Source organism: Populus nigra, chromosome 9, assembly GCF_951802175.1.
Source record: "Populus nigra chromosome 9, ddPopNigr1.1, whole genome shotgun sequence".
Classification (NCBI taxonomy): Eukaryota; Viridiplantae; Streptophyta; class Magnoliopsida; order Malpighiales; family Salicaceae; genus Populus; species Populus nigra.
In genome coordinates, this window is record NC_084860.1 from 14,216,966 (window position 1) to 14,242,153 (window position 25,188).

General features: G+C 34.7%; 3 protein-coding genes across 5 annotated transcripts; 2 read left to right on the forward strand and 1 right to left on the reverse strand.

Moving 5' to 3' along the window:
- The first annotated feature begins 2,096 nt into the window (after positions 1-2,096).
- Positions 2,097-15,931, forward strand: LOC133703661 (myosin-2-like). Its single transcript, XM_062128271.1, has 25 exons — positions 2,097-2,565; positions 3,409-3,886; positions 4,514-4,615; positions 4,715-4,858; positions 4,961-5,111; positions 5,209-5,236; positions 5,467-5,635; positions 5,734-5,797; positions 5,921-5,934; positions 6,024-6,108; positions 7,186-7,289; positions 7,396-7,534; positions 8,093-8,211; positions 8,327-8,479; positions 8,562-8,651; positions 9,308-9,385; positions 9,514-9,672; positions 10,637-10,804; positions 11,096-11,301; positions 11,388-11,523; positions 12,567-12,696; positions 13,011-13,133; positions 13,213-13,328; positions 14,039-14,251; positions 15,061-15,931. The coding sequence occupies exons 2-25, from the start codon at positions 3,443-3,445 to the stop codon at positions 15,523-15,525; spliced, it is 3,600 nt and encodes a 1,199-aa protein (XP_061984255.1). The 5' UTR covers positions 2,097-2,565; positions 3,409-3,442; the 3' UTR covers positions 15,526-15,931.
- Positions 15,932-16,165: 234 nt separating this feature from the next.
- Positions 16,166-17,519, reverse strand: LOC133703662 (chlorophyll a-b binding protein 13, chloroplastic-like). Its single transcript, XM_062128273.1, has 3 exons — positions 17,307-17,519; positions 17,066-17,227; positions 16,166-16,848 (listed from the first exon to the last, which is right to left on the reverse strand). The coding sequence occupies exons 1-3, from the start codon at positions 17,424-17,426 to the stop codon at positions 16,339-16,341; spliced, it is 792 nt and encodes a 263-aa protein (XP_061984257.1). The 5' UTR covers positions 17,427-17,519; the 3' UTR covers positions 16,166-16,338.
- Positions 17,520-20,540: 3,021 nt separating this feature from the next.
- On the forward strand, positions 20,541-23,678 carry LOC133703159 (uncharacterized). 3 transcript variants are annotated; one of them, XR_009843835.1, is made up of 7 exons: positions 20,541-20,733; positions 21,338-21,402; positions 21,524-21,553; positions 21,667-22,552; positions 22,773-23,012; positions 23,135-23,196; positions 23,403-23,678. XR_009843835.1 is itself a non-coding variant. In XM_062127604.1 (6 exons), the coding sequence occupies exons 1-5, from the start codon at positions 20,692-20,694 to the stop codon at positions 23,004-23,006; spliced, it is 1,257 nt and encodes a 418-aa protein (XP_061983588.1). In that variant the 5' UTR covers positions 20,541-20,691; the 3' UTR covers positions 23,007-23,012; positions 23,135-23,678. The 3 variants fall into 3 exon arrangements, 2 of the variants coding, with proteins under 2 accessions (XP_061983588.1, XP_061983589.1); XM_062127604.1 differs by having other exon boundaries at positions 23,135-23,678; XM_062127605.1 differs by lacking the exon at positions 23,135-23,196.
- Positions 23,679-25,188: the final 1,510 nt, after the last annotated feature.

The window sequence follows — 25,188 nt, forward strand, 5'->3', positions numbered from 1 at the left end:
TTCTGGACAGGAGGTAGCCAGCAGCCAAGTGTATAGTTGAGGGGCAGCACTGTCAATTTCCAAATGATTCAAACTTCCCTCTTGTCCATGGAAGATCACGATCAAATCGACATTGACTCACAATATCATATAATTATTTAAAATTTCCAAGAACTATAACTATATGGCAATAAATTCCAAGGACAAAAAGACATTCCCTGTCATTTCCGGCACGTTGTACTGTGCACAGCCATTAAAACTCATCAATTATTATTATTATTATCAGCAAGAAAACATGAACATGCCCTCGTTGATCATGCTTTTTCACTGCCATGCCATTTTTGGTAATGGAAAATGAAACTCACTGGGTTAATGGCTTCGAAGGAGTTGGTTCATGGCGAGTGGGAGATTCATTTGCTGGTTTTTAAGGAGTTTTATCATAAGCATTTATTAAACTTTGATTCGAATATAGATATGGTAAGATGTCTTTAAATATGAACGATACAATATTCCTTGTCATATATATGATGAACTTATTCGTACGCTCATTTTAAGAAAGAAAATACTCTCTTATGATTATTAATTAATTAATTGTAGTTTTGTCTTTAAATCAGTAAATATAAAAGAAAATAGTGTATAGAAAAGCATGAAAATAGCAAAAGTAGCATGAGAAAAGAGAGGTTAATGTAATTCAACTAATATTAATGTTATTATATATATCAAAGGACAAGGAAAGGTGGCAAAGATACCATGCCAAAAGATAATCTAAAAAACAATAATCAAAATATTAAAGATCAAATAAAATACAATAAACAAATAAAATAACACTTTTATACTTTTCCAAAAAGAACAAAGAGAAAAGCGAGAGGAGATGAATAAAGTCTATTGGAGCTACGTCTCTACTTTATACCAACATATGTCTATCCACCAGTAAAACCTAGGTGCATCGCTCTGAACATCGCGATGGAAGATGATGTTTGGTCGTTAGAGGAGTCTGAACTTGCCATCAAAAGGGGGGAAGGTTCCCTCCACTTGCTAGCAATTGTTTTTTTGCATTTATTAAAAGACCAAATTGATATTTACTCAACTTAAAAATAACAAAAAAAAGTATTTCAAATTGAAAAAAACCAGGGTTATAGGATTTTTGCTATGAAAGATAATCTAGCCATTTCATTGTGCATTTGAAATTAAAAATTCAAAAATATCCCTGCACAACAGTTATTTAAAATTTAATTTCAAGAGTATTTGAATCATTACACGGTTAAACACAAAAGGTTAAAATATCGATTTGCTCGTTTAATCTTGCAATGGCAAATGTGTTTTATTAAAAATATCATATGACCCTAAACCAAGATATTTGATTTTGTTTATGAAGGGCAAAACTAACAATTTATTATGCAAGTCCATAGTAAATTGTGATGAAATCCACGATGAAACATTAATCATGTTTAATTTTTTTAAATTTTAATTTGTTGGTGGTTTAATTTACCATGTTTTTATTTTTAACATTTTGTTTGAGATTAATAAAAGGAGAGACTATATATGTTATCATGGAATGAAGAAGGAGTAGAGTTCTATGAAAGGTGAGAATTTCAACATCAAGTTCAAACCTTGATTTATTTTTACCAATTATGATTGATTATTTATTTTTCCTTTTTTTTTTTTTTTGTTCTAAAGACAGCATTCCATACACTTCCATCAAACAGAGGATGTCAGTGGAGCTAGTTCGGTATGGTAATTGGTTATGCCATCCAACCAAACACCAGCAAATTCATTAACGGTAATTAACTCAATCTTTTACTATTTATTTACATTTTCAAAACCAAATAAAAGCTGTATTTTGTCCACTAAAATAAATAAAATAATTCAAAAGCTAATCCAATCCAAAACAAAACAATAAAGAAACCCTCGAAACTTTCCCAACTCGCATCCCCTCATTATCTCCATCTCTCAGCTTTTTCAGGTTCTTTATGCGAAATATTTTTAATTTTAATGTGGTGAAATAAGAAATAAAAGAATTTATTTTTTTAAAAAAATGCTTTTTTATTCTTTGGATATAATAAACCGTTTCGTCAAAGAAACGAATACAAAGACACTCTCACCACCTAACGTGCACAAAATTTGAATTCCTGCCACCGCAAACAACCTAACAAAAAAACTAAAAAAAAAAAAGAAGAAGAAGCAGCAGCAGCAGCAGCAACTAATAAGTTCTGCTGGTTTTATTCATTTATTTTTCTATTTATTTTTGCTTCACCAAGAAAACAGCTTTCACTTTATCTTTCCTTGTTGTTCTTCTTTGAGGTTTGATTCTCTCTCTCCCCCTCTGTCTCTCCTTCCTTTTCTTTTAACAAACTTGGCCACATTTTGTTACTCTTTTAAACTTCCTCGTAACTTCCTCTCCTTTTTCCTAAAACCAACTTCGTTTTGTTCTTCCCTCTCTTTTCCACCTCTTAATCTCTCCTTCTAAAAAACCCTTTTGCCTTCAGTTTATGTCCAGATTAGTTTTTTTTTTGTTGCGTCTTTAGCGTCAGATTGGACAAGGTGGCGTTGCAGGAGACAAAGATTTTGAGTTTCTAGTAACCAATTGTAAGCACACTTGTTTAATTTACGTGTTTTTTCCCCCTGCAATGTTGTCTTGTTTAAACATGACTTTTGAGTTTTTGAGACAAGAAGTTGTTTCAATTTGAGTTTGAGGTTCGGTCTTCTTTATTGTTAATGGAAATTTGTGTTTTAATTTCGTGTTTTGATCCAAATTAGGGTTCTTATGCTGTCAAGGAGTCCTTTAAAAATCACAAATCTTGAGCTTTTGGCATGGATTTTGGACTTCTTTATTGAATAAGAGTTTTCTTTCTCTTTAATATTTGTTTTAATCGCAAAACCCCAAATTAGAAACTTTTGATATATATAATAATTTATTGCAAAGATGGCATCGTCTTAATTGTTTTTGGCAATTTTGACCTCATAATCGTCGGTCATTAGTTGTTAAGAAGGGAAATCAGGGAGTCTAATTTAAGTTTGTGGGTCCCATGTTGATCTTAATCTGATGATCTAAAGCTGTTTTGTTTTTGTTTTAATTTAAAAGTGTTGTATACTGAATAACAAGTTTCCTAGCTTTTGCCTCAAATTATAGAGTTTGTTGTTGAATCAGGGCTTTCTAGTTTTTTGTTCAGTTTTTGAGTCAGAAAAGAAAAACCCAATTTATGTGATTTCATTTCTTTGCAGAGTTCGTGTAATCTTAATTAGTGGTTTCTTCTTTTACCTTTTGGGCTTTGTAGGCATCGATTCCTAGTTGTTGAGGGAAAACCCTGACTGCAATTTAAGTCTGCGGGTCCCACTTTGATCTTAACTAGATGATACTATGGGATTTCTTCTTTAAAAGTGTTGTTAACCGAGTTCCACATTATGAGTTACTGCCGTGTAATTTTTCAGGATTTATATTTTGGAAGAAAAATTGGACATAAAAATGATGTTATCAGCGTCACCCGCGGCGGTGACAAGGAGTTCTCTGGAGGAGATGCTGGACTCTCTGCAGCGACGAGATGAGGGTTTGGAGAAGTCCAAGGACCTGCCACCCGCTTTGCCAGCACGTCCTACTTCTAGGGCAAGGCTTCCCTCGGCTCGCCACTCACTGCCTACAGACTTTAAAGTCAGTTCTAATGGACAAGTGGAGAGCAAAGTGGAGACAAGAGTTAGTAAAGTGAAGGGGGATACAAAAAGAAAGGGGAAGGAGTTGGGGTACAAATCAGGGAATTTCGGAAGCAAGAAAATGAGGAAAGATCAAAATTGTGTGGATTCTAATCCATATGTAAAAGAGAATAATGAGAAAGTGAATGGGCTTGTTGCGGGTTCAGTACCAAGGGGAAAAGAACCAGAGTGGGATGATAATATCGGTTATTTTATCAAGAAGGTAAGGGATGGAAAAAATCAATTAATTTGTGTTCTTATTATTATTATTATATCACTAGATTAACTTTTTTTTTTTTTTAATATCATTACTAGTTTGGCATGTTTTTGCATGAATAGGAATGTTTGTGTTTCTTGTTATGCATGTTTTGTTGGTTTAGGTTTAGGTTATAATTATATAGTTAGAACTAGTAATGTCAAGAGTTAAAGAAAGTTTCTTATCATGGGGGATTCATTGGGGCTGTGTGTTGCAGCCGGGGATACTTTGGCACGAGTAGAAGAATATTTCCTATTCCATATTGTTGTATTTCTTGGAAATCTAACTTTGAAGAAAGAGCAGTGTTCTTATTAGATCATAGTGCAAAAGGAGACACAAGTTAACATTGTTGTGTTGTCGAGATGAACGAGTAGGTATCACAGTGCTCTCATCGTAACGTCTAGAGTAATTTAAATTAGGTGAAGTGTTTAGAGAGGCTAGATCTGCTAGGCTTTTTTTTTTTGTCCATTATTACTGTGCTTTCCCAGAAGGAACCGGATTTGTTTTGAGAGGATCATACTTTTTCGTTGATTTCTTTTATTTGTGAGGATCGAAACTTATTAATTTACTCTTAAAATGGGCTTTTTTCCCCAGAGACTCCGTGTTTGGTGTCATCTCCCAAATGGGCAATGGGGGTTAGGAAAGATACAAGAAACTTTCGGGGACGAAGCAACCATTTCACTTTTATCAGGAACTGTAAGTTAATAAGCTCCTTTTATCCCTGATGCTATTTAAACTTGTACTGGTTAATTCCTTGGTGGATTATACATGCAATAATGTTTGTCATTGTGCTAGGTTGTCAAAGTGTCTACAGCAGAGCTCTTACCTGCAAACCCTGATATCCTTGAGGGCGTGGATGATCTTAAACAGCTTAGTTATTTAAATGAACCTTCTGTGCTTCATAATATTAAGCACAGATATGCTCAGGATCTGATTTATGTGAGTAGGATATAATTCTGATGGCCATGCAATTGCCTTGCGAACCAATTTTATGTCTCCTTTCTGTTTGTCTTTGACTGGCTCTCGTGTTTCCTTCCACAGAGTAAAGCAGGTCCAGTTTTGATTGCTGTCAATCCCTTTAAAGAAATTCCGATTTATGGAAATGAAATTCTCACTTCTTACAAGCAGAAGGCTAAGGATAGCCCTCATGTTTATGCTATAGCAGATGCTGCTTATAATGAGATGATGAGAGGTGGATGAATCATTTGTTACCTTTTTACAATTTGCGTTTGAAGTTAGTATTGCTTCTGAGAGTTCCTTTCTTCTTTCATTTGGCTTCTGTTTTGCAGATGAAAAGAACCAGTCCATAATCATAAGGTTCGTTGCCTTTTCTTTCATTACTGTATTCTATTTTGGACCTTTTCTTTTCTTTCACTGATGGAGTCTATTTTAGAGCTTTTCTATGCTATTTTCCCTTGGTGTATTTTTTAATTACTTGTGGTATGTTCTCTTGAACTTTTGGGTTTTTAAGTGCCCCTTTCGTGTTTCTTGAGTACTTGAGACACTCCTGTTGCTCTGAAGAGTCACTTTTAGCATGTATCTTGCAGTGGTGAAAGTGGAGCTGGGAAAACTGAGACAGCCAAGTATGCTATGCAGTACTTGGCTGCTCTTGGTTGTGGCAATGATGGTATGGAGTATAGAATCCTTCAAACTAATTGTATACTTCAAGCATTTGGGAATGCAAAAACATCCAGGAATAACAACTCCAGTAGATTTGTAAGTTGTCACCAATTTTTCTTCTTCTTCTTGGATTAGGTACTCCCATATCTGTTGTTTTTGCAATTTGGTTTATAGATAATTCTCAATTGGTGCAGGGAAAGTTGATTGAAATTCATTTTACCACATCAGGAAAGATTCGTGGTGCTAAAATCCAAACTTGTAAGTATAGTTCAGTTGGATAGATTGTTGTTATTACCCTACCATTTGACTGTGTTTGGGTGCTGACTGACTTGATTCACTCATTATATTCAAACAATATCCGGCGATGATAATCTTGAATAGTTCTACTAGAAAAGGCAAGTAGATCTTCTGAGTTTCTTAGCTTTTCAGAATGTCGATTAGCAACACCATCCAAATCTGAAATTACAATGTCTCCTTTGACCAGTCAAGAGTAGTTCAGCTTGCCAATGATGAAAGATCATACCATATCTTCTATCAACTTTGTGCTGGTGCTCCTTCGACTCTTAGAGGTACTGTTTTTACATTATGCAACTTTGCTTGGGATGGAATGCATACATTTTTCATTCTTTTACAGAACATAAAGTTCCAAACAAGTAGTATTGGCATAATGCTACTTGGGCTAATAGTTACTCGTTTGTCTATAACCATGTCTTCATAGTCTAAATTAGTAGGAGGTGAAGGACCCGTGTGGAAAAATCAAAGCCTTGTTTTTTTCCTGAAAAATTCTTGTGGGGAATAAAGATAGTAGTAGTAGTACTTGTTCAAACATGGTTCTTTTTTTTTTGAGTAAGAAAATTGCAATCCACCCTCTCTTCCCAACAAAAAAGAAGAAGAAGAGAAGAAAGAGGAGGAGAAGAAGAAGAATAATCTTGTAACATTTGTAAAGATGTTTCCTAGTGTTCTTCATATTCAATTTTGCTTCGTTTTTCATTTAGACAACAGTCTCTCCCACCAAGCTCAAGTTTTTATTTCACGACCCGTTTTACATCCAAAAAATATCTCCTCTTTCACTTTGCTGTGCAGGGTTTTTGGGACTCTGTATTACTGAAGTACTTTACCTCTCTTAGATTGTTATTACCTCTGTTTGACTTGGTGGTTGAAGCCTATAAATCCATGTTGTGCATTCAGATTATGCATATCCTTGTTGTTTTTTTTCTTTTATGTAATATTCCTGCTTGATTAATGTTTTTACTTGTGATGATGTCTTTTTCAGAATACAATGCACTTGCATTTTTTCATAAAGTGGAAACAGTTCCTCATGTTCTGTCAAATGAACACATTTTCCTGCTAGATCTTCCAGTTGTTTGAACCATCTTTATCTGTGACTTTTATTGGTGAAAAATAATTGTAAAGACACAAAACACACTGAAATTTATTAATGGTCAATCATGAATAATAGCCTCGATTATTTTGGGATTAAGGCTTTTTTGTTGTCGTCAGTCATAAATTCTCATGTCACTCAATGGCTGATAGTTTTTTGACAGCTATCTTTCTTAAAAAGATAAACTTATTCCATGTGTTCTGTACTTCTATGCTCTAGCTTGCAATTGATTCATACGGTGGAGCATTTCTTGTCTTCTCTGCAGATAGACTGAACCTTAGAATGGCTAGCGAGTACAAGTATCTTAACCAGAGTGAGTGCTTGGTAGTTGATGGTGTTGATGATGGCATGGAGTTTCATAAGCTCGTGGTAATTCAAATAATTATGTGTTACTGTTGCTGTTTTTGAAGTCTGCCATCACTTCATTTGTATTATGGTCACAAGCATCCATCATTCTTTTTTCTCATCTCCCCAGGATGCCTTGGACATAGTTCAAATTTGCAAAGATGATCAAGAGCAGGCATTTGCAATGCTTGCTGCAGTATTATGGCTTGGAAACATATCGTTTCAAGTAACTGACAATGGAAATCATGTAGAGGTTCTCGCTAATGAAGGTAAGATTGATATCATTTTGAGTAAATTGAATTGCCAGCTCTCAGTACTTGCCAATAGCAGATAACACCTTAATTCCTCTCATTTCACCATAAATGGAAGTGGGATTTTTTTTACTTGATTAGCATGTCTTGATTCATCATAAAAAAAGGCATAAGTATGACTCTCCTCAGAAGACTAGTTGAATCTGTTATTATTTTAAGAGTTTGTGTCCTCCTACCACTTACATGAAGAATATTTTCATGGAAAGGGATGGAGTGATAAATTTGGTCCTGGATTTCCAATGGTACTTTGGATGAGCATAATCGTATGTGCAATTGCATCTTAAGAGTTATCATGCTGAAATAGTATTTGCATGATCAACAACATATGGAATGTGTTTGTATGTGTGCTGATATGAGAATTCAGATGAATGAGTGAAACAGCTCATTGTGATTAAAAAATGATCTTCAAACATGTGCACTGCATGAGGCAATGCTATATTCATGACATGATATCACTTTTATATCATGGTGCTTTTTCTGAAATAAGACTGATTCCATTTCTTTTCCTTTTGGCAGCTGTAGAAAATGCTGCCAGGCTAATAAATTGCAGTGCCCAGGACCTGGTGCTAGCTCTATCAACCCATAAAATCCGAGCTGGAAAGGATTTTATTGCTAAAAAATTGACAATGCAAAAGGTGTGTTTAGATCTTGATTTGAAAATAAAGTTACCCCTGCATTACTCCAACATTGCTGTATATTTACCTACCGATACACATTGATGTAAAAGGCTCCGTATCATCTTCTTCACAGGCTATTGATAGAAGAGATGCATTGGCAAAGTTTATCTATGCCAGGTTGTTTGAGTGGCTTGTGGTACAAATAAACAATTCAGTTGAAATGGGTGAGCTGAGTACTGGGAGATCCATAAATATCCTTGATGTCTATGGTTTTGAGTCATTTAAGGTATATAGATTGCATCTATCTGTTTGGTGATCTTTTAGTGCTCTAAACTTGTGTCCCTGATGATATGTCTTTACATTTTCAGAATAATAGCTTCGAGCAATTCTGCATAAATTATGCGAATGAGAGGCTGCAACAACATTTCAACCGACATCTATTTAAACTTGAGCAGGAAGTAAGCATCTCATATCAAAGCAAATTCAACTTTAGGGTGTGCTGGTTATAATGGAAGGGGCCTTCATGATGGTGCAAAATACTATGAATATGCTATTGTTTCATAATTGAACTTATTCTCTTTGTTTTTTCAGAGTCAGAATATTTTCGCATAATCTCAAATCAATGAAAATGAAATGAATATGCTTTGCTGTCTAGACACATTTTTGTAAGAGGGAGTTTTAAAAGCAAATTAAGGAGTATATGCCACCAAAATTGTTGGCCTCTCTCTTTCTGCTAAGTATTCTGCATGGCTGTAGGCATGAAACAAATATGACTTCTATGCAGATTATTGGAACTCCTTTGTTGAAGCATTTAAGTATGTAGTTAAATTTCTGTGCTAACTTGTAAGTTGCATATTAAAAATCTTGCGCATTAAGAAACTGTGGAAAGATTTACATTTCAGGTCCATGATGCTTTTATCACACCAACTAATTATCGCAAGCCATTCCCCCAATTTTCAAACATGCATTTTTTTTTGTTCCTCTGATATAAAGTCTCATTGACATTTTGGCTGTATTTTTTTTCTTTCTCCTCCCAGGTTAAGAATTCATGAAATGTTTATTCAAATTTGATTGTTTTAAAAAGTCTCATTGACATTTCGTTCATTAATTGAAGGAGTATGAAGAGGATGGGATTAATTGGACTAAAGTTGACTTTGAAGATAACCAAGAGTGCTTGAATCTCTTTGAGAAGGTATTTCAACTGCTGCTTGTTTCTATGTCCTTCATGTGCACCTATAGATTTCTCCTTGGTGTATGTGAAACCAGAATGTTTGCCTTACACTTAAAGTGGTCACTCTTTAACTATTTTGGTTGTTTCAGAAACCTTTAGGGTTGCTATCTGTATTGGATGAGGAATCAAATATCCCTAATGCCACTGATTTGACCTTCGCCAATAAGCTTAAGCAATACTTCAATGATAATCCTTGGTTTAAAGGTGAAAGAGGGAGGGCTTTTGGTGTTTTTCATTATGCTGGAGAGGTGAGTTATATTTTACTTTTGATAAGTTATTATTTTTTGCACTGTTGAAATTTTCGAGTCAGATTGGCAACTGTAGTTCTAAGAGGGTTTGTGCTTGTTCTTAGTACTAGAGTTGAAATTAATACATGTATAACAATTCATAATTTACTCGTGAAAAATCATACATGGTGACAACAATAACAAGAATTGACTACAGAAAAAGTTAATTGAAGTTTCAAAAAGGAGGTCAGTAAATACACATCTAATATCATTGAAACTTTTCAATCCTTGAACTGTTCTTGGTTGTGCAGATATTTTTTTATATCCACCTTTTCACCCTTTACTCATTTATGATCCATGTTTTAAATTTAAATATCAACAATTCTGGAAAAAAATGGAAATAAAATGAAGTTCTATATGATGTGGGACAACTGAAAATGCAACATGTGCTGTATATCTTCTTGGTATAGTTCTTTCTTCCAGGAATTTCTTTTGATTAAGTAGTTGATTAGATAATTGGAAACAAGTATATTGAAGCATATAAAATCATGTTCAAGCAATTTTTGCAAATTTGGATCCGCTTGTAGAATAAAGCTTGAAACACTGTTGAGCTTTTATACCATCATTTTATTTGTGGTAGAATGGATGCCAAAAACTTAAAAAGCAAAATCTTGATGGCGGAACTCATTTGTTCTATATCCAAAATTTTAATGTTTGTTTACTTACATCTCAGCACCGAGATAGGTAATTTCTGTAATTAAAATTGCTGTGAGATATTTATTTTTATAGAGGGTACTTTGTACTATATTTAGCAGATCTTTCTCTATTTTGTTTGAGTAATGTCTCCAGTTGTTAGCTAAAATTACATTTGACTCTGATCTGTTGAAAATTTTATTCTTTCTCTGGGCTACTCGATTCATGCAGGGTTCTGAACATTTAAGTTGATAATATTTAAATAATTCACTAATATTTGGAATTTGATCAGGTTGTATATGATACCAATGGCTTTCTGGAAAAGAACCGTGATCCAATGCACTCTGATTTCATCCATCTGCTATCATCAAGTGGTTGCCAATTACCAAAATCAGCTAGTCTATCCTGTCAATCTGGTGGATTGGAATCCTCAATGCAAAGTGTTGGTACAAAGTTCAAGGTAGATGAGGTTCTGTTCTGCACAACAACAATATCACGCGATTCTTGATGAATATAGAGTTTCTTCTTTGTTTTGGAAGTATGTAGAGGACAAAAATCTTCTGGTATTTTGAACACTTTACTGGTTGACTTTTGGTGCTCTTGAATTGATCACTGAAAATTAAAAACTGTATCCTTTGCTTGGGAAAAATAATTATTCTTCTGGCAATGGCATTCGACCATATTTTTTTTATCTGCATTCTTGCAATAATTTGTACTTTGCAAAATCTTGAGTGGTATTTTCTTCCTGTAGAGTCAACTCTTCAAACTAATGCACCAGTTGGAGAAAACAACTCCTCACTTCATCCGCTGCATAAAACCAAATGCTAAGCAGTTTCCAGACCAGTATGAAGATGATCTTGTCTCCCAGCAACTGCGATGTTGTGGCGTTTTGGAAGTTGTGAGGATTTCAAGATATGGATATCCTACTCGAATGACACATCAAGAATTTGCGGGAAGGTACAATAAGACACAAATTTCTCAGTTCTCCAATAACTCCTCCTTTAAAGTTTATATTTCCTATCATAACCCCACATGTAATTTAGGTATGGTTTCCTGCTTATGGAGACAAATGTATCTTGGGATCCACTAAGCATGTCAGTTGCTATTCTCAAAAAAATTAATTTCCTCCCTGAAATGTATGAAGTTGGTTACACCAAAGTGTACCTTCGAAAGGGCCAGGTATGTGCTGGTGTTATTTTCACTGTTGTTAATGTTTTATTATTTCCTCAAATTTCTTAATGTTATGTTATATGTTATTTCTTTGAATATGTTGTTTATGGATTTTGTGTGCTTTGTTTAAATGTCCAGAAGTTGCAATTTATTCTTTTAGCACAGGCATTAGGGGTGCATTTTGCAAAATCTCGAGAGTTGTATTTAATCAATGGATTGTGTTAATATTACATAGCAACGGCTTGGTCTAGGAAAAAAAAGTATTTAACAGAGTGTTTTATACATAATATATGAAAAAAAAATTAATAACAAATAGTGGTGTGCAATGACCAAGTAAAAGTTTTGAGTGCATGGCTCTTTCCTGTGTTATTAATGCACTTGATGAGGAGCCTAAAATCTGATCAGAGCTTGTCAAGCTCTTCAACAGATCCCAAGCTTGAGCTACTTTTAGAATATTGATTTCTCAAGCTCTCAGATCCAAGCTGGAGCTACTTTTGATGAGGTTCCCAGAGGGAATAAACCTCAACTTAGCTTGCTTTGTTTGTGCCTGGTGCAATATATTATGCTATATATGGATGCCGTCATTGTACTGGTTAGCTTTGATTTCTGCAAAGAATTGCTGTGCTTCTGGCCTTGGTTGGTTGTTTCTTTAATTACTGATTGCTTATATGTATTCCAGTGACGAGATTAGAATTTTTATCAGAAAAGGGAAAAAATGACATAAAAAATTGTAAGTGGCTGGACAAGTAGGGTTTGTGGTGCTCATCTCTGCTCTTGCATGTAACTTTTCTGTGTCTATTACCTGGTGGTGTACAATCTATACTCCTATGTACAATAGTAACACTGTTACCCAATTAAGACTAAAACATTACTGGAGTCACACATAACTTGACTGATGAATCTAATGCCTGATGAAGAGGTGTTTTATCCAGGAACCTGAACACATTAGTTTGATGCTACTTCTAGGAATTGATTTGAATGCAATTGTTTTGCTTGTAGCAAGATTTTCATGTTTGATTGGTTCCCTGGCATATCATATTGTTGACTTACAGATTGGGAGATTGGAAGAGCAGAGAAAACAATTTCTGCTAGGTATTGTTGAAGTTCAAAAGTATTTCCGTGGTGGCCAGGCCCGTCGACATTTCCATGAACTCAAACAAGGAGTGGTGATATTACAATCATGTAATGCACATTTCCTTCTAGTTGTTTTCAGTGTCTCATCTGGTATTTTTATTATTTGCTTTGTAGTCTTGTTATTCTCTAATTTTCTGGACAGCTTTTGCTTTGCACCATGCTAATACAAATTGAATTTTTCTGTTTTTTGGAGTGTTTTGTCCTTGGTGATCACATGTGTTTTTGCTATATGACAACAAAATCAGTTGTTTTGGCCACTCTTAGCATAGTCTGTTCCTTTGGGATGGATGCTGAGGGACCTATTAATGATTAGGTCAGTATTTTCTGCTTAGCTTTTGATTCAGATTACTATTGAAATGCAGTCATCCGTGGTGAAAACATGAGAAGGAAATACAATCACATGATAAAGAGGCGCACAGCTAATGCTCCTCTAGCAGTTGATGAAGTTGATGATCAGCTAGTGGCAGCTTTATATTTACAATCTGGTAAATGTTCTGTTGTTTATTGACCAATTTTCACTTTTTTTCCTAGTAGATATAATATTCTCACCTTTTGTTTCTGCAGTAATCCGTGGGTGGTTGGCTCGAAAGCAGTTCAACAGTATGCATAAAATGAAGCAGTTAACTCATGAGAATTCAAATTCCAAAAGAAAACTGGGCAAGAAGATTTCAGAAGTGAAGGTACACATTGGTGTAATTATTACGTTTCAACTTGATTTATTCTTCATTTTTCCCATCTGTTGAAATGTTTTGGTGGTCACTAGCTTTCCCAATATAACATACAGAAGTCATACATTTGGTTTTTTGTGTACACACGTGCAGTTTTAAGTGCTTGGTATGGATGGCTGGCTCATTTGTTGAATTTCCAAATACATCCTTCTTTCTGGCAGTATAGTGTTTTTATTTATTTATTATTTTATTTAGATCTCTAGGTATTTTACCTTGTTACGTCTTTCTGTCAACTTTAGGTATTTTACCTTTTCCTTATCATGTCTTTCAGTCTACTTGTGATGTTTCTTCTGGAATTTTGATATTCAATTAAACAATCTTCACAATAAAATAAACACATTTACTGTCTATGATCGATAAACACATTTACTATCTATGATCAGTGAACTATAATGCAATTATAATCAACCAATGGGATGGCATTTTTTGAAGAACTGCAACATTTTAAGCAAGTGTTAATCCTAGGCCATGCCTTTTTGAACCCCTGTACTTTGGGTATAACATTGGTGAAATTATGTTTTTCAATTCCTGTTATGATGAGATTTCATGTATGCTCTGTTTACATGTGTGGCATTTAGAAGGGCCTTTTTTTCCTGTGTTTTTTTCTATGCATATCAAGCATCTCTGAAGTGTTAAGAAGCTGATTCCGGCTGCTTGTGCAGGTCATACCACAAGAGCAGGTTGACATTCAGACTTCAATTTTAGCTGAGCTCCAAAAAAGGGTTGTTAAAGCAGAAGTAACAGTTGCACAAAAGGAGGAGGAAAATGCTGCACTGAAAGATCAATTGCAACAGAACGAGAAAAGATGGTTGGATTATGAGGCAAAGATGAAAGCAATGGAAGAGATGTGGCAAGTGCAAATGGCATCATTGCAAGTGAGTTTCCATTCCATGTTAATAGTATACGCGTAACTAAGTGCATGCATCATATGCTTTATTGTGGTATGTATAACAGGAGCTTAAAAAACAGTTTAAGAACTGTGGAGAAATTAATTATAAGTTATGGCTTCTATATTGAACTGTCGTTATGTTTCACTAGATATGTAGACTAGGTAGTGTTAGATTGTCAATCGAAACTGGTTTGAACATGTCCTTGTCCATATTAGGCATGTTGGCTGTCCATGATGATCTGCTAAATAAGCAAGGGACTGCCAATGATCATTAGCTTTAGCTGGTTTAGTCCCACTATAGAACCATGAAAGGTTGAGGAAATGTAAACTGTATGATCACGTTCTTGAAGTGAGCTGTGTCTTCAATCTTGAAATGTTGATTGAATAACTTCTCATTGAAAACCGAGAGAAGTTGAGAAGGCTACTTCAATAAATATCTTCTGATGAATGATTCAATGGCTGAAGTGTTAAAAGTTTGTTGGTGATTGGGCTCAGGCTCAGGTCCATGTCTTCAAAGGAGATCAAAACCTTTCTTCTACTTTGTTACTGATCCTCCCCACTGTGATCCATCTCAAAGCCAAGAGTTGAGAAAAAAAATTTTGTATGTGAGAAGCAATTTCTTATGGTTGCTGCTGTCAAAAGCTTCAAATGCAATATGTAGAAGTAAAAATGCTGATCTCTTGTAAATATGTGTGCACAAAAACACACAAGCCTGGCAGGCACCCATAAAAGGGTGAGACCTGCACATACCTCATTAGTCATTGCCTGATGAGAGATTCTGTGAATCTGTTGCAGACGAGTCTTGCTGCAGCCAGAAAGAGTCTTGCAGCTGACAACACTGCAGGCCAACCTGGAAAACTGGATTCTTCTACATCACCTCACTATTATGATTCTGAAGATTATGTTTCTACGGAATCTCGAACTCCTGGTGGGAACACTCCCAACATATTTGCGAATACCTTCCCTGATTTAAGAGCAATGAGAGAGAATAATGGTCCTGTGCATGCAGTCAGCAATCTTACAAAGGAATTTGAGCAGCAGAAACAAAATTTTGACGACAATGTCAAAGCATTAGTTGAGGTAAGGGCTGGACAATCAGCTTCCAACATGAATCCGGATGAAGAGCTTCGAAGATTGAAACTAGGGTTTGAGACATGGAAGAAAGACTATAAGGTTAGATTACGGGAGACAAAGGCAAGGCTTCACAAACTTGGGCATGGAGAAGTTGATAGAAATCGTCGGAAATGGTGGAGGAGATAGGCACAAGAGTATCAAAATGATCCAGTTTATAATGTGATCATATTTGGTGGAGAAAGTTGAAGAGAGCACTCAAAGCAGCAATTGAGGAGCAAACAGTGCTTCCAAGAAGCTTCTTCGTTTCCAATTCTGGATGTGTTGCTTTAATTCTAGATATGGAAACAGCAATTGGTGTTTATATTTCGTGAGGATAGTGTAGTTGGGGAAATTGTATGTCTACCAATTTTTGTTGCTTGGTGGAAGGATTGATGGTCATGTGAATAGCTAGCTGGGTTTGTTCCAGCCCCAGTTTCTTTTTTTATAGTTTAGGTTAGTTGTATATCTTATTATAATAGATGTAAGGACGAACTCGGTAGTACCAAGTGTGAAATATGGAATGAAAGTACTTTTTTTTCCCTTGGAAGCATCATCACAGTTCTGTTCTACTTGCTGTCGTTGTTTTTTTCGTACAAATACAAAGTTCATGTTTGGTAGATCCATTACTTGAATCGCTCAATGAGAAACACTGTTTCCCATGTTTATTCTTATTCTCTTGAATACCTATCATGGCTCTTTCTTTGTTTTTTCGTCAGCGTTCCGAATATTTGATACAATAGCATAGCAGGAAGGTTTGTATAGCGCATGTCATGCCTCTAGGTTCATCTTGTAAAGAAAACATTAACCCTTCACACAACAATTTACACCGGATCACACAACGAAACAGATTGTACAATTTACTCTGGATCCCAACGGCAAAATCTTCAAATCTAGAAATACAGTAACCACGACAATCCTGGCAAGATCTTTCCATTCGAATCCGAGAAAGTAAATGTTAATTTATGACCCAGGCACAAACTTGGTGGCGTAGACCCAGGCGTTGTTGGCAACTGGGTTGTCAAGGTGGTCCAAGAGGTTCTCCAGGGGACCTTTTCCAGTAACAATAGCCTGAACAAAGAATCCAAACATGGAGAACATAGCTAGCCGGCCATTCTTGATTTCCTTCACCTTGAGCTCGGCAAATGTAGTTGGATCATCGGCCAGGCCAAGAGGGTCGAAGTATTGGCCACCAGGGTAAAGGTCATTACCCTCTCCTACTCCAGGGAGACCATTGATGCGGAATCCCTCAACAAGGCCCATGAGGACAACTTGGAATCCAAGGACAGCAAGGATGCTTTGGGCATGGACAAGGTTGGGGTTGCCCAAGTAGTCCAAGCCACCTTCTGAGAAGATTTGAGCTCCAGCTTTGAACCAAACTGGTTCCTTGAAGTCTACCTTAACCCATTTCTCAAGGACTTCTGGGGTGATGCAACCTAGTGCTCCTAGCATAGCCCATCTGCCATGGATGACCTAAAAAATTGCGCTACAGTTTAGGGGAGCCACCAGCCCATCAATCCTTTATCCATTCGTAAAAAATGTCTATGAATGCTTCGCAATATCACATATTGTACTGGGTGAGTAATATTTAAGTCATATTTTATATCAAGTTCCATTCCATAAATGATTTTTCTAAGGTTATTATTCATCATAGAGAAACTAGTCATGATTTTTGTGACAAAAAGGTTACCTCAAGAGCTCTGTTCTTAGCAAAGGCCTCAGGATCAGCTGATAAACCAGCAGTGTCCCATCCATAGTCACCAGGGAATTCTCCAGTCAGGTATGAAGGAGTCTGAGCTGAAAAAGGTCCCAAGTACTTCACTCTGTCAGGTCCATACCACAACTCATTACCCTATCCAAAATGAACTTAAATATATCAGCCCCCATCCAAAAAAAAACAAACAAACTAGAGAAGAGAGAGATAAACCTACCATGATGTATTTGCCATTTCCCATGGAGACAACATCTCTAAGAGGGTTAGCATTTGAACCCTTTTTGCCAAGAAATGGGGTGGGTCTTGCAATGGTGCTTGAGCTAGCAAGAGATGTCATTGTCTTGCAGACAATCCTTACTGTTTTTCCCTGGGTTAGAACTTATTGATCTCTCTTGAAGAGCAGAAAATTGTAGTCTGGAAGCGTGTAGAAAGGAAGTGTTAAGCTTATATGTGAAGGAAAGCAAGAGAATCAGAAGAACGAGTGGCTAAGAATACAAGAGAGACAAGTGGTGGTGGGGATCTTTGAGGTTTAAATCAACCTATGAGGAGGCTGCAAAGGATTTTAAAGTATCTCGAACTAATCTCCTTCTATCCTCATATTATCTTGTATGTACTTCAGATAGTTTTGTTTTTTTCTGGCCATGAAAAATCTTTTGCAACATTGCAACTACAATTCCTAGTTCACAGAGTCGCCATGCCCTGTTTGGAATTTTGATCCAATTAAAAGCTTGGGTTACTGGGTTTGATAATTTTTTTAATTTGATGAAAGTTGATTTAAACGAGTCTTGTTTTAACTTGGATTTATAGGAGTTTGAACTTTTTTATTTTTTTTGCATGAGTTATTCAAGTTTCATAACGTAAACTATAAGTTTGATGGGTTAATTCGAATTTTTTTTTTTATTAATATTTTTTAAATTTATCCTTCAACATTAAGTTAATTAAAAATTAAATTTTCTAATTGTTTTGGTTGATTTTTATGAGGTTATCCATGTATCATGACTCGGGTCATGAGTTTGGCTAGTTAATTCAGGTTGACTCGAATTGTTTTTTATATTTTTTTTTTAATTATTTTTTTAATTTTATCTTTCAACACTGAGTTGATTAAAAATTGAGCTATATAATTTATTTCAATTAGCTTTTTATTAGGTTATCCAAGTCTCATGACCTAAATCATGGGGTTGACTTGTGAATCCGGGTTGACCATGATTATTTTTTTTTATTTTTTATTGATTTTTTTAAAATTTTATCATTTAACATTAGGTTTATTTGAAATTAAACTTCAAAATTTATCTTAATTTATTTTCTACAGGGTTATTATGATCTCATGACCTGTCATGCAAATTAACCCAGGTTGATCCAAATTGATCAAATATGTTTTTGTCTCTATATTTAATAAAACAATAGTCATTTAAGTTGCTTTTATAATCACCAAGTTGAACGAGTCACATTAAATCATTTCATACATGATTTTAATTTCTTTCTAGTAGTAAAAAACATTAACAACTCTTTGATCTTTTTTCTCATTTTAAAAAGAAAAATATGATCTAACCCGCAAGCACATATCATAAATCTAGATAACATATACTAAAGAGCTTGGATTTTCACTTTAGCAATGTATAGTGAAAAACCAATCACTTTTTCATTTTTATCCTTAAAAAATTTGAAGACTTTTTTTTTTTAATTTCAAACTTTTTTTTAATTTCATCCCCCAACATTGGTTTTACTAGGTATAAAACTTTATAATTGTTTCAATTTTCTTTCTATAGAATTATCCTGGTCTCATCACTCAAGTTATGAATTTTACAGGTTAGTCGTGTTAACTCGGGTCATTTTTTTTAATCTATTTTTTAATATATATTTTTTTAATTTTATTTTTCAACATTGAGTTATTTAAGAATCAAATTTTATAATTTTTTTCAATTAGCTTTTTATGGAGTTACCTCGGTTTCATGATCTGGATCATAAGTTTTACGAGTTAGTTGTGTTGACTCAGGTCATTTTTTGGTCCATTTTTTAATTATTATTTTTTCAATTTTATCTTTTAACATTGGGTTGATTGGTAATCATACTTTACAATCTTTTTTTATTTTTCTTTGTATAAAGTTATCCCAGTCTCATGACTTGAGTCGCGAGTTTTGCAAGTTAGCTGTCTTGACTCGAGTTATTTTTCTGTTCACTTTTTATTTTATTTTTTTTAATTTTATCATTTATCATTACTTTATAATGTTTTTTTTTTCACTTTCTATAAAGTTATTCTGATATTCTAACCTAAGTTTTGCAGGTTAGGTTAACTCGGGTTGATTCAAGTTATTTATTTATTTATTGTTTTTTCATTTAGACCTTCAAAATTGAGTTGATTGGGAATTAGAATTTATAATTTTAATTTTTGCTTTTTATGAAATTATCACGATCTTATAACTCGAGTCATTAGTTAAGTCGGTTAACTCAAGGTTTTTTTTAGTTGGATTTTTTTTTTAAAAAATCTCATCCTTAAATACTAGGTTGATTGAGAATTAGGCTTCATAATTTGTTTTGGTTTGTATTCTATGAGGTTATCCCGGTCTCATGACTCAGGTCACGGGTTTGGTCGGTTGATTCAAGTGTTTTTTTGTGTTCTTTTTTTTTTAATTTCACCCTTCAACATTAGGTTGATTGAGAATTGAGTTTTATAATTTGTTTCAATTGTTTTTTATTAAAGGTTATCATTATTTTATAATTTATGCTTGACAGGTTAACTCATGTTGATCGATTTATTTTTTTAATTGAATTTTATTTTCAATATTATATTAATTGAGAATTGATTTTAATACAAAAAATTATTTATTTTTTATAGGGTTATTAGGGTCTCATAATCTGAATGACAGATTTGATAAGTTAATCTGAGTTGATTTAAGCCAATCTAAAATATTATCATTTTAATATTTTTTTAAAAATACTATCAAGTTTAAAAAATAAAAATACTACCAAATTTATCATTTTCTTTTTGTTAATTTGTGTTCATTCTTAAAACCAAGTTTCTACCCTCCCTAATCCTTATCAAACATGGTGATAAAGGATAGAACAGGGAGGAAAAAACACATTTTAGAGAAAGGAGGAAGATCAGTTTTGCAAAAAGTTCAAAACATCCTCTGATGATGATTCGTTCTAATTCGTATGCTATCAATGTCTCCTGATTAGTCCTTCATGTGACAAAAGAAACGAGCGCGGGAGGCTAGCTTTTATTCCTCCACTTCAATATTTCAAAATTTCCCAACGGTCGAATTACTTGCCCCGTAAAAACCAGACTATTACCTTCCCACCTTCCTCACATAGCAGATCTCGACCGTAGAATTTTGGTATACCCCAACTAGTCCACCAATCCAACGGTGTATGACTCACTTAAACAGAGATCAAAGGCACCTGTCTTGTCACGTAAAATAAAAACACAGTCGTTTTAAGGCTGTCCACAATGGGAATTTTGTTAAAAAACAAAAAGGTGGAGAGAAGCCGATTAGACTGGAAATGGAGAGTTTGGGTTCTTTTCAAGAATTCAATAAAGAAACACGAACACAGTGATTTTTTCTTTGAAGAGCTCTTCTTCATCACTTAAAAAGAATCCGTAAATGGCTCTTGTAAATAACGCCAAGGATCACTGGGCATTTCTGGTAAATCTCTCCTCCTATTTCTAAGGGATTTTTATGGGGTTTACGAGTCTTTTTCTTCTCTTTGACAGGTTTTGATTGAAACTTTGAGGATTTTTGCCCCTTGAATTTGGTATCTTGGTAGTATCTCTGATAATGATATAGCAGATCTTTTATTTCTTGTATATTTTTAATCTTGGAAGTTTATTTTCATTTTTCATTTTTTAGTGGATTTTTTTTTTCAATTTGATTTCTAGTAAATTTTTTTCTTGGTTTTTAGATTGCATGTGGAAAATTTGTTACAATATATATATATAATGTTGATTTTGGACTTAGCTGACTCAACTGAATTGATTTGAGTATAATTTATTGCAAACAATTACAGTTATTTAGTGTTTTTTCCATCATTGGAATATCTTGCATTATATGGTTCGGAATTAAAATTATTGGATTTCTTTTCAGAATTTTTAGGCAGTTGATGCAAGTTTCGTTTCATTTTCACATTGTTTAATAGCCGCGGCTGTTTGTTTGCTAATGGTGGAGTTCATAATTTATCTGGATTTTAATGCATTCTTTTGGTACACTTTTTTTTTTTTTAATTTTGTTATGCTTGTTGATCAACGTTTAGGAAGAAATTGAAGCACCAATGTGGGTGGATTTCACAATAGAAGAAAAGTCTAACTACCAAGATGTGTGAGTTCCTCACTTCCTCTCTATGTTATGAACTACCATTAGAATTCCATGTTTTTTCAGAATTCGGTAAGAGAAATTCTGCATTTGTGATACCAATACGTTTCTTTTTTCCACATTGCAGAGATGATAAGTGGTTTCATACTAGCCATCCGTAAGCATCTTTATTTATATTTCTTTTTTCCATATTTAGCAGTGGGTTTTTGTTTGTGAAAATCTAAATTACAATAGTGATGTTCATTAACAACTAAAACAATATGATTACAGGTTCCACCAGTGTACTTCTCTCCGGTTAAAAGCTGCGTTTGCTCATTCTAGTGAGAGGAGTATGTCTTCAGATTTTGAGTTTAAGGGACCATCTTCCCCGAATATTCCATCCTCTGTCTCAAGATCAAGGGGAAAACATTATGCAGGCAAGAAATGGGGAGGAGGTGAATGTGATCTTTCAATGAATAAGAAGCATCCAGTTAAGGTGTTAAATGATAAGTCTTCAAGGGTGAATTCAGAACCCAGTGATGAAATAAAACCCAAACTAAGCTTTGCAAATTCTAAAGGAACTTCGAGGTCAAAATTAAGTATGGTTTCTGGGAAGACCTTCACTGGAAATGCTAAGGAAACTGATTTAAAAGCTAAATCCGGTCAAGGTGCTAGTGAAAGTAGTTTGAATTCTGGGGTGGCTATGGTAAGTGATAGCAATACAAGTACTGTTACATTTGGGAGTGATCATCAAGCAAGGCAAGGGAACATGGAAGTATTAAGTCGAGGATTTGATCACACAAGTGGGCTCCTGTCTGCTGTGAGGAATGGTCTTAGGAAAAGCTTTGTTACAAGAAAAGCATCAAGGGTGGAGATTAATGATGAGAATAACCAATTAAGAGATCGCAAGTCTTCATCCAGCAAATCTAGTGTTGGATCGTCTTTGAACCCTGGTCATGATGTCAAGAGCTCAACACTTACATTGATGAGGAACAAAGAACAAACTCCAGATAGCAGAAATGTGGCAAGGATGACTGAAGCAGCAAGGAAGAAAACAAAAGATTCTAACATGTCCAAGACTTCTGATGTTCGAGTTAAGGAGAAGGTCTTCAATTCTAGGAAGGGAGCTATAAGTAATGTCTCAAAATCAGTTCCCCAAGAAGCTCTGAAATCAAAGGTTAGAATTAGAATCTGTACAAATTCAAGATATGTTGGTTACAAATTTTTTTTCCAAGTTCAGAAACTTTTGGATATTTGACAAAGTATGTCTAAAATAATTTATTACATTCTATCTTAACACAGCAATAGATTGCCAAGATGAGTGATCCTTTTTGTAGAACTTTTCATACATGACATCATAATGATGGGACAAGTTGAAATTGTTCTAAAATTCACAGGTTCAGAAGCAGACCCTCCGTGTAACAGCATTGGCCGAACATAGAGGTAACAAGCAACACTCGTTACCTGGTACTGCAAAATCTAGGGAGAAGGTAAGAGTTAGTAGGTTCAACAAAATGGTTGCCCCTGGAAAAGAGAATGTGACGGGAAAAATGTCCTTGAGCCAAAACTGCAGCAGCAGAGGGACTAAACTGAATGTGCCACAAAAGGGTGACAAAACGGTGTTAGTTTGACAAATGGTACAATTTGTTGAACATCAATTTTCTGTCCTCAACTTTGATTTTTTTTTTTCCTGAAAATTGCATAGTCGTCTACGGACATATGAGGTTCTTCAGCAATTCATGAGGCATTTCTTTCTCAGGGAGGATTTCTTATTGGAATTGCATGCAGAGCTTTTAGTACTTAAGTTCTATTTCACAAGCGGTAAGCGTGTCTTTCTGTCTGAAAGGAATGGAATGTCTTTAAACAAGAACCGATGCAACATCCCTTTGAAGATGTCTCTGTTTTTCTATCTGAAGATGTCTCTGTTGGATGGGTGTCATTTTTGTGGCTCTCTTTTGATTATTATTTTTTTGGTACTATATGCAATAGTTTTATACAATCTGATTTTTCAACATACTATCTAGCAGGGAAAAATCAGCAGCCCAGGCAAGGGGAAGCATCCAACAAATGCGATTCGGAGGGTCTACCTTCGATAAACAAGCATTGCAGGACAGTTTTTGTTTGTACATAAATTGCCAACGTAGTCTCATTAACATAGAAACGTGGAATTTCATTCAAGCTTTACCAGATTCAAGAGGCAAATTTTGTTATCATGCCTCTACTGACTATGCCTGTGGCTTTCTTTCGTACAAGTGCTCTTTTATCTCAGGCTTTGTTATTTGAGCATATACGAATTGGTGGTCTCTCTTCCTTGCTTCAATTTCAACTAACAAGTACGGAAATTATTGGTCATGTTGACAATGTGATATCCAGTTTTTTGACACCTGCGTCAATCAAATTGATTTTTATTAAACGAATTGATGTTGTTATCTTGCAGTTTAATATATGGTGATTAGCCGCATTTTTTTAGTAGATAACTCTTTTAACAGGGTTTGAAGCTGTGTCATTACAGTAATCTTGCAATTAAATCAAGTAACCCCCCTATTTCTAACATAAATTTGGAACGCACCAAGCTGTGTCCAAAGTTCTACGTTTTGGGGTATTATCAGTAGAACATTCGGTGCATAAAGTTCACCTCTCTTCCTCCTGCAAAGAAAATTAAGCCAGCAACCCCAAAAAATAAAATTTCAATAAGATTGGAAAGAAAATACATGATTAGGAGAATTCCGTAATGGTTTTTCTGTACATCAGTGTTTGCTGTTGTTATTTTCCCAGAGCCCTTCATCATATCACATGTTTCATCCTCGTACAATATTTTCTGTTTCTTAGGTATGTTGTTAAAGACTACAGTGTTTTCCTGAATGGTTCTTGATAGTGTATTATTGCTACATCCTTTCCAGATTATCACCGGGCACTCATGTTTGCATTCTGCCTTTTTACATTTTTGGCTTTAGGCAATGTTCAGAGACCATGAAACTGTTGGTATAAAGAAAGTTCTTCAAGATAAGAGGCATAAGAACCGTGAGTTGCCAACCACTCGAATGTTGTCTCTTCAAGGTATTGCTTCTTTCCAGAAACTAAGAAGGATGTGATTTTTAACCCATAAAGTGATAAGAACTTAAAGACTAAAAAATTTGTTTTTTAGGTGGTTATTAATATAATGATCATTGAAGGTTTATATGATCATTAATTTTAGGATCTATAAAATTAATTGAGGTACATATAAATACTTATATTAATAAATAAAAAAAAAGAAAAGAAAAGAAAAGAAAAGGAGAAGGAGGATGCGCTTTATCTTAATCTGGTTTTTGAGTACGTTCCTGAAGTGATTAATGCATGTCAAACTTTAGACATATATTAGATAAAAAGCTATCCAATTGAATTGGGTTTTTACAATGGGCTTCTAGCCCATGAAGATTGAAAGGAAAAGACTGCTGAGCTTCCATTTAATGGACTGTGATCCAAGTCCAATTCCACATTCATATTCAGTCCAATTATATTTGGGCTACGCATATATTCTGGTCTCAAATTACAACTTATTTCGAGAATCTGTTTCAGGTGCCACTGTTCCAACATATGGATAAACAAACCTGAGTGTAAAGTCTCTCATTTTCACAAAGGGAGAACTTGTAAGGTCCTGTTATTATCCAAAGCCATGACTCCATTTTGAGTGTCTAAATTTATTATACGATAAACGTTTTAGCATTCACTTGGCACCATTAGATGTGAAAATCCTGTACACTAACATCATTATGAAATTTGGGCTGACCGTTGACTGGGGACTTAAAATCTGGATTAGACTTCAAATTATAA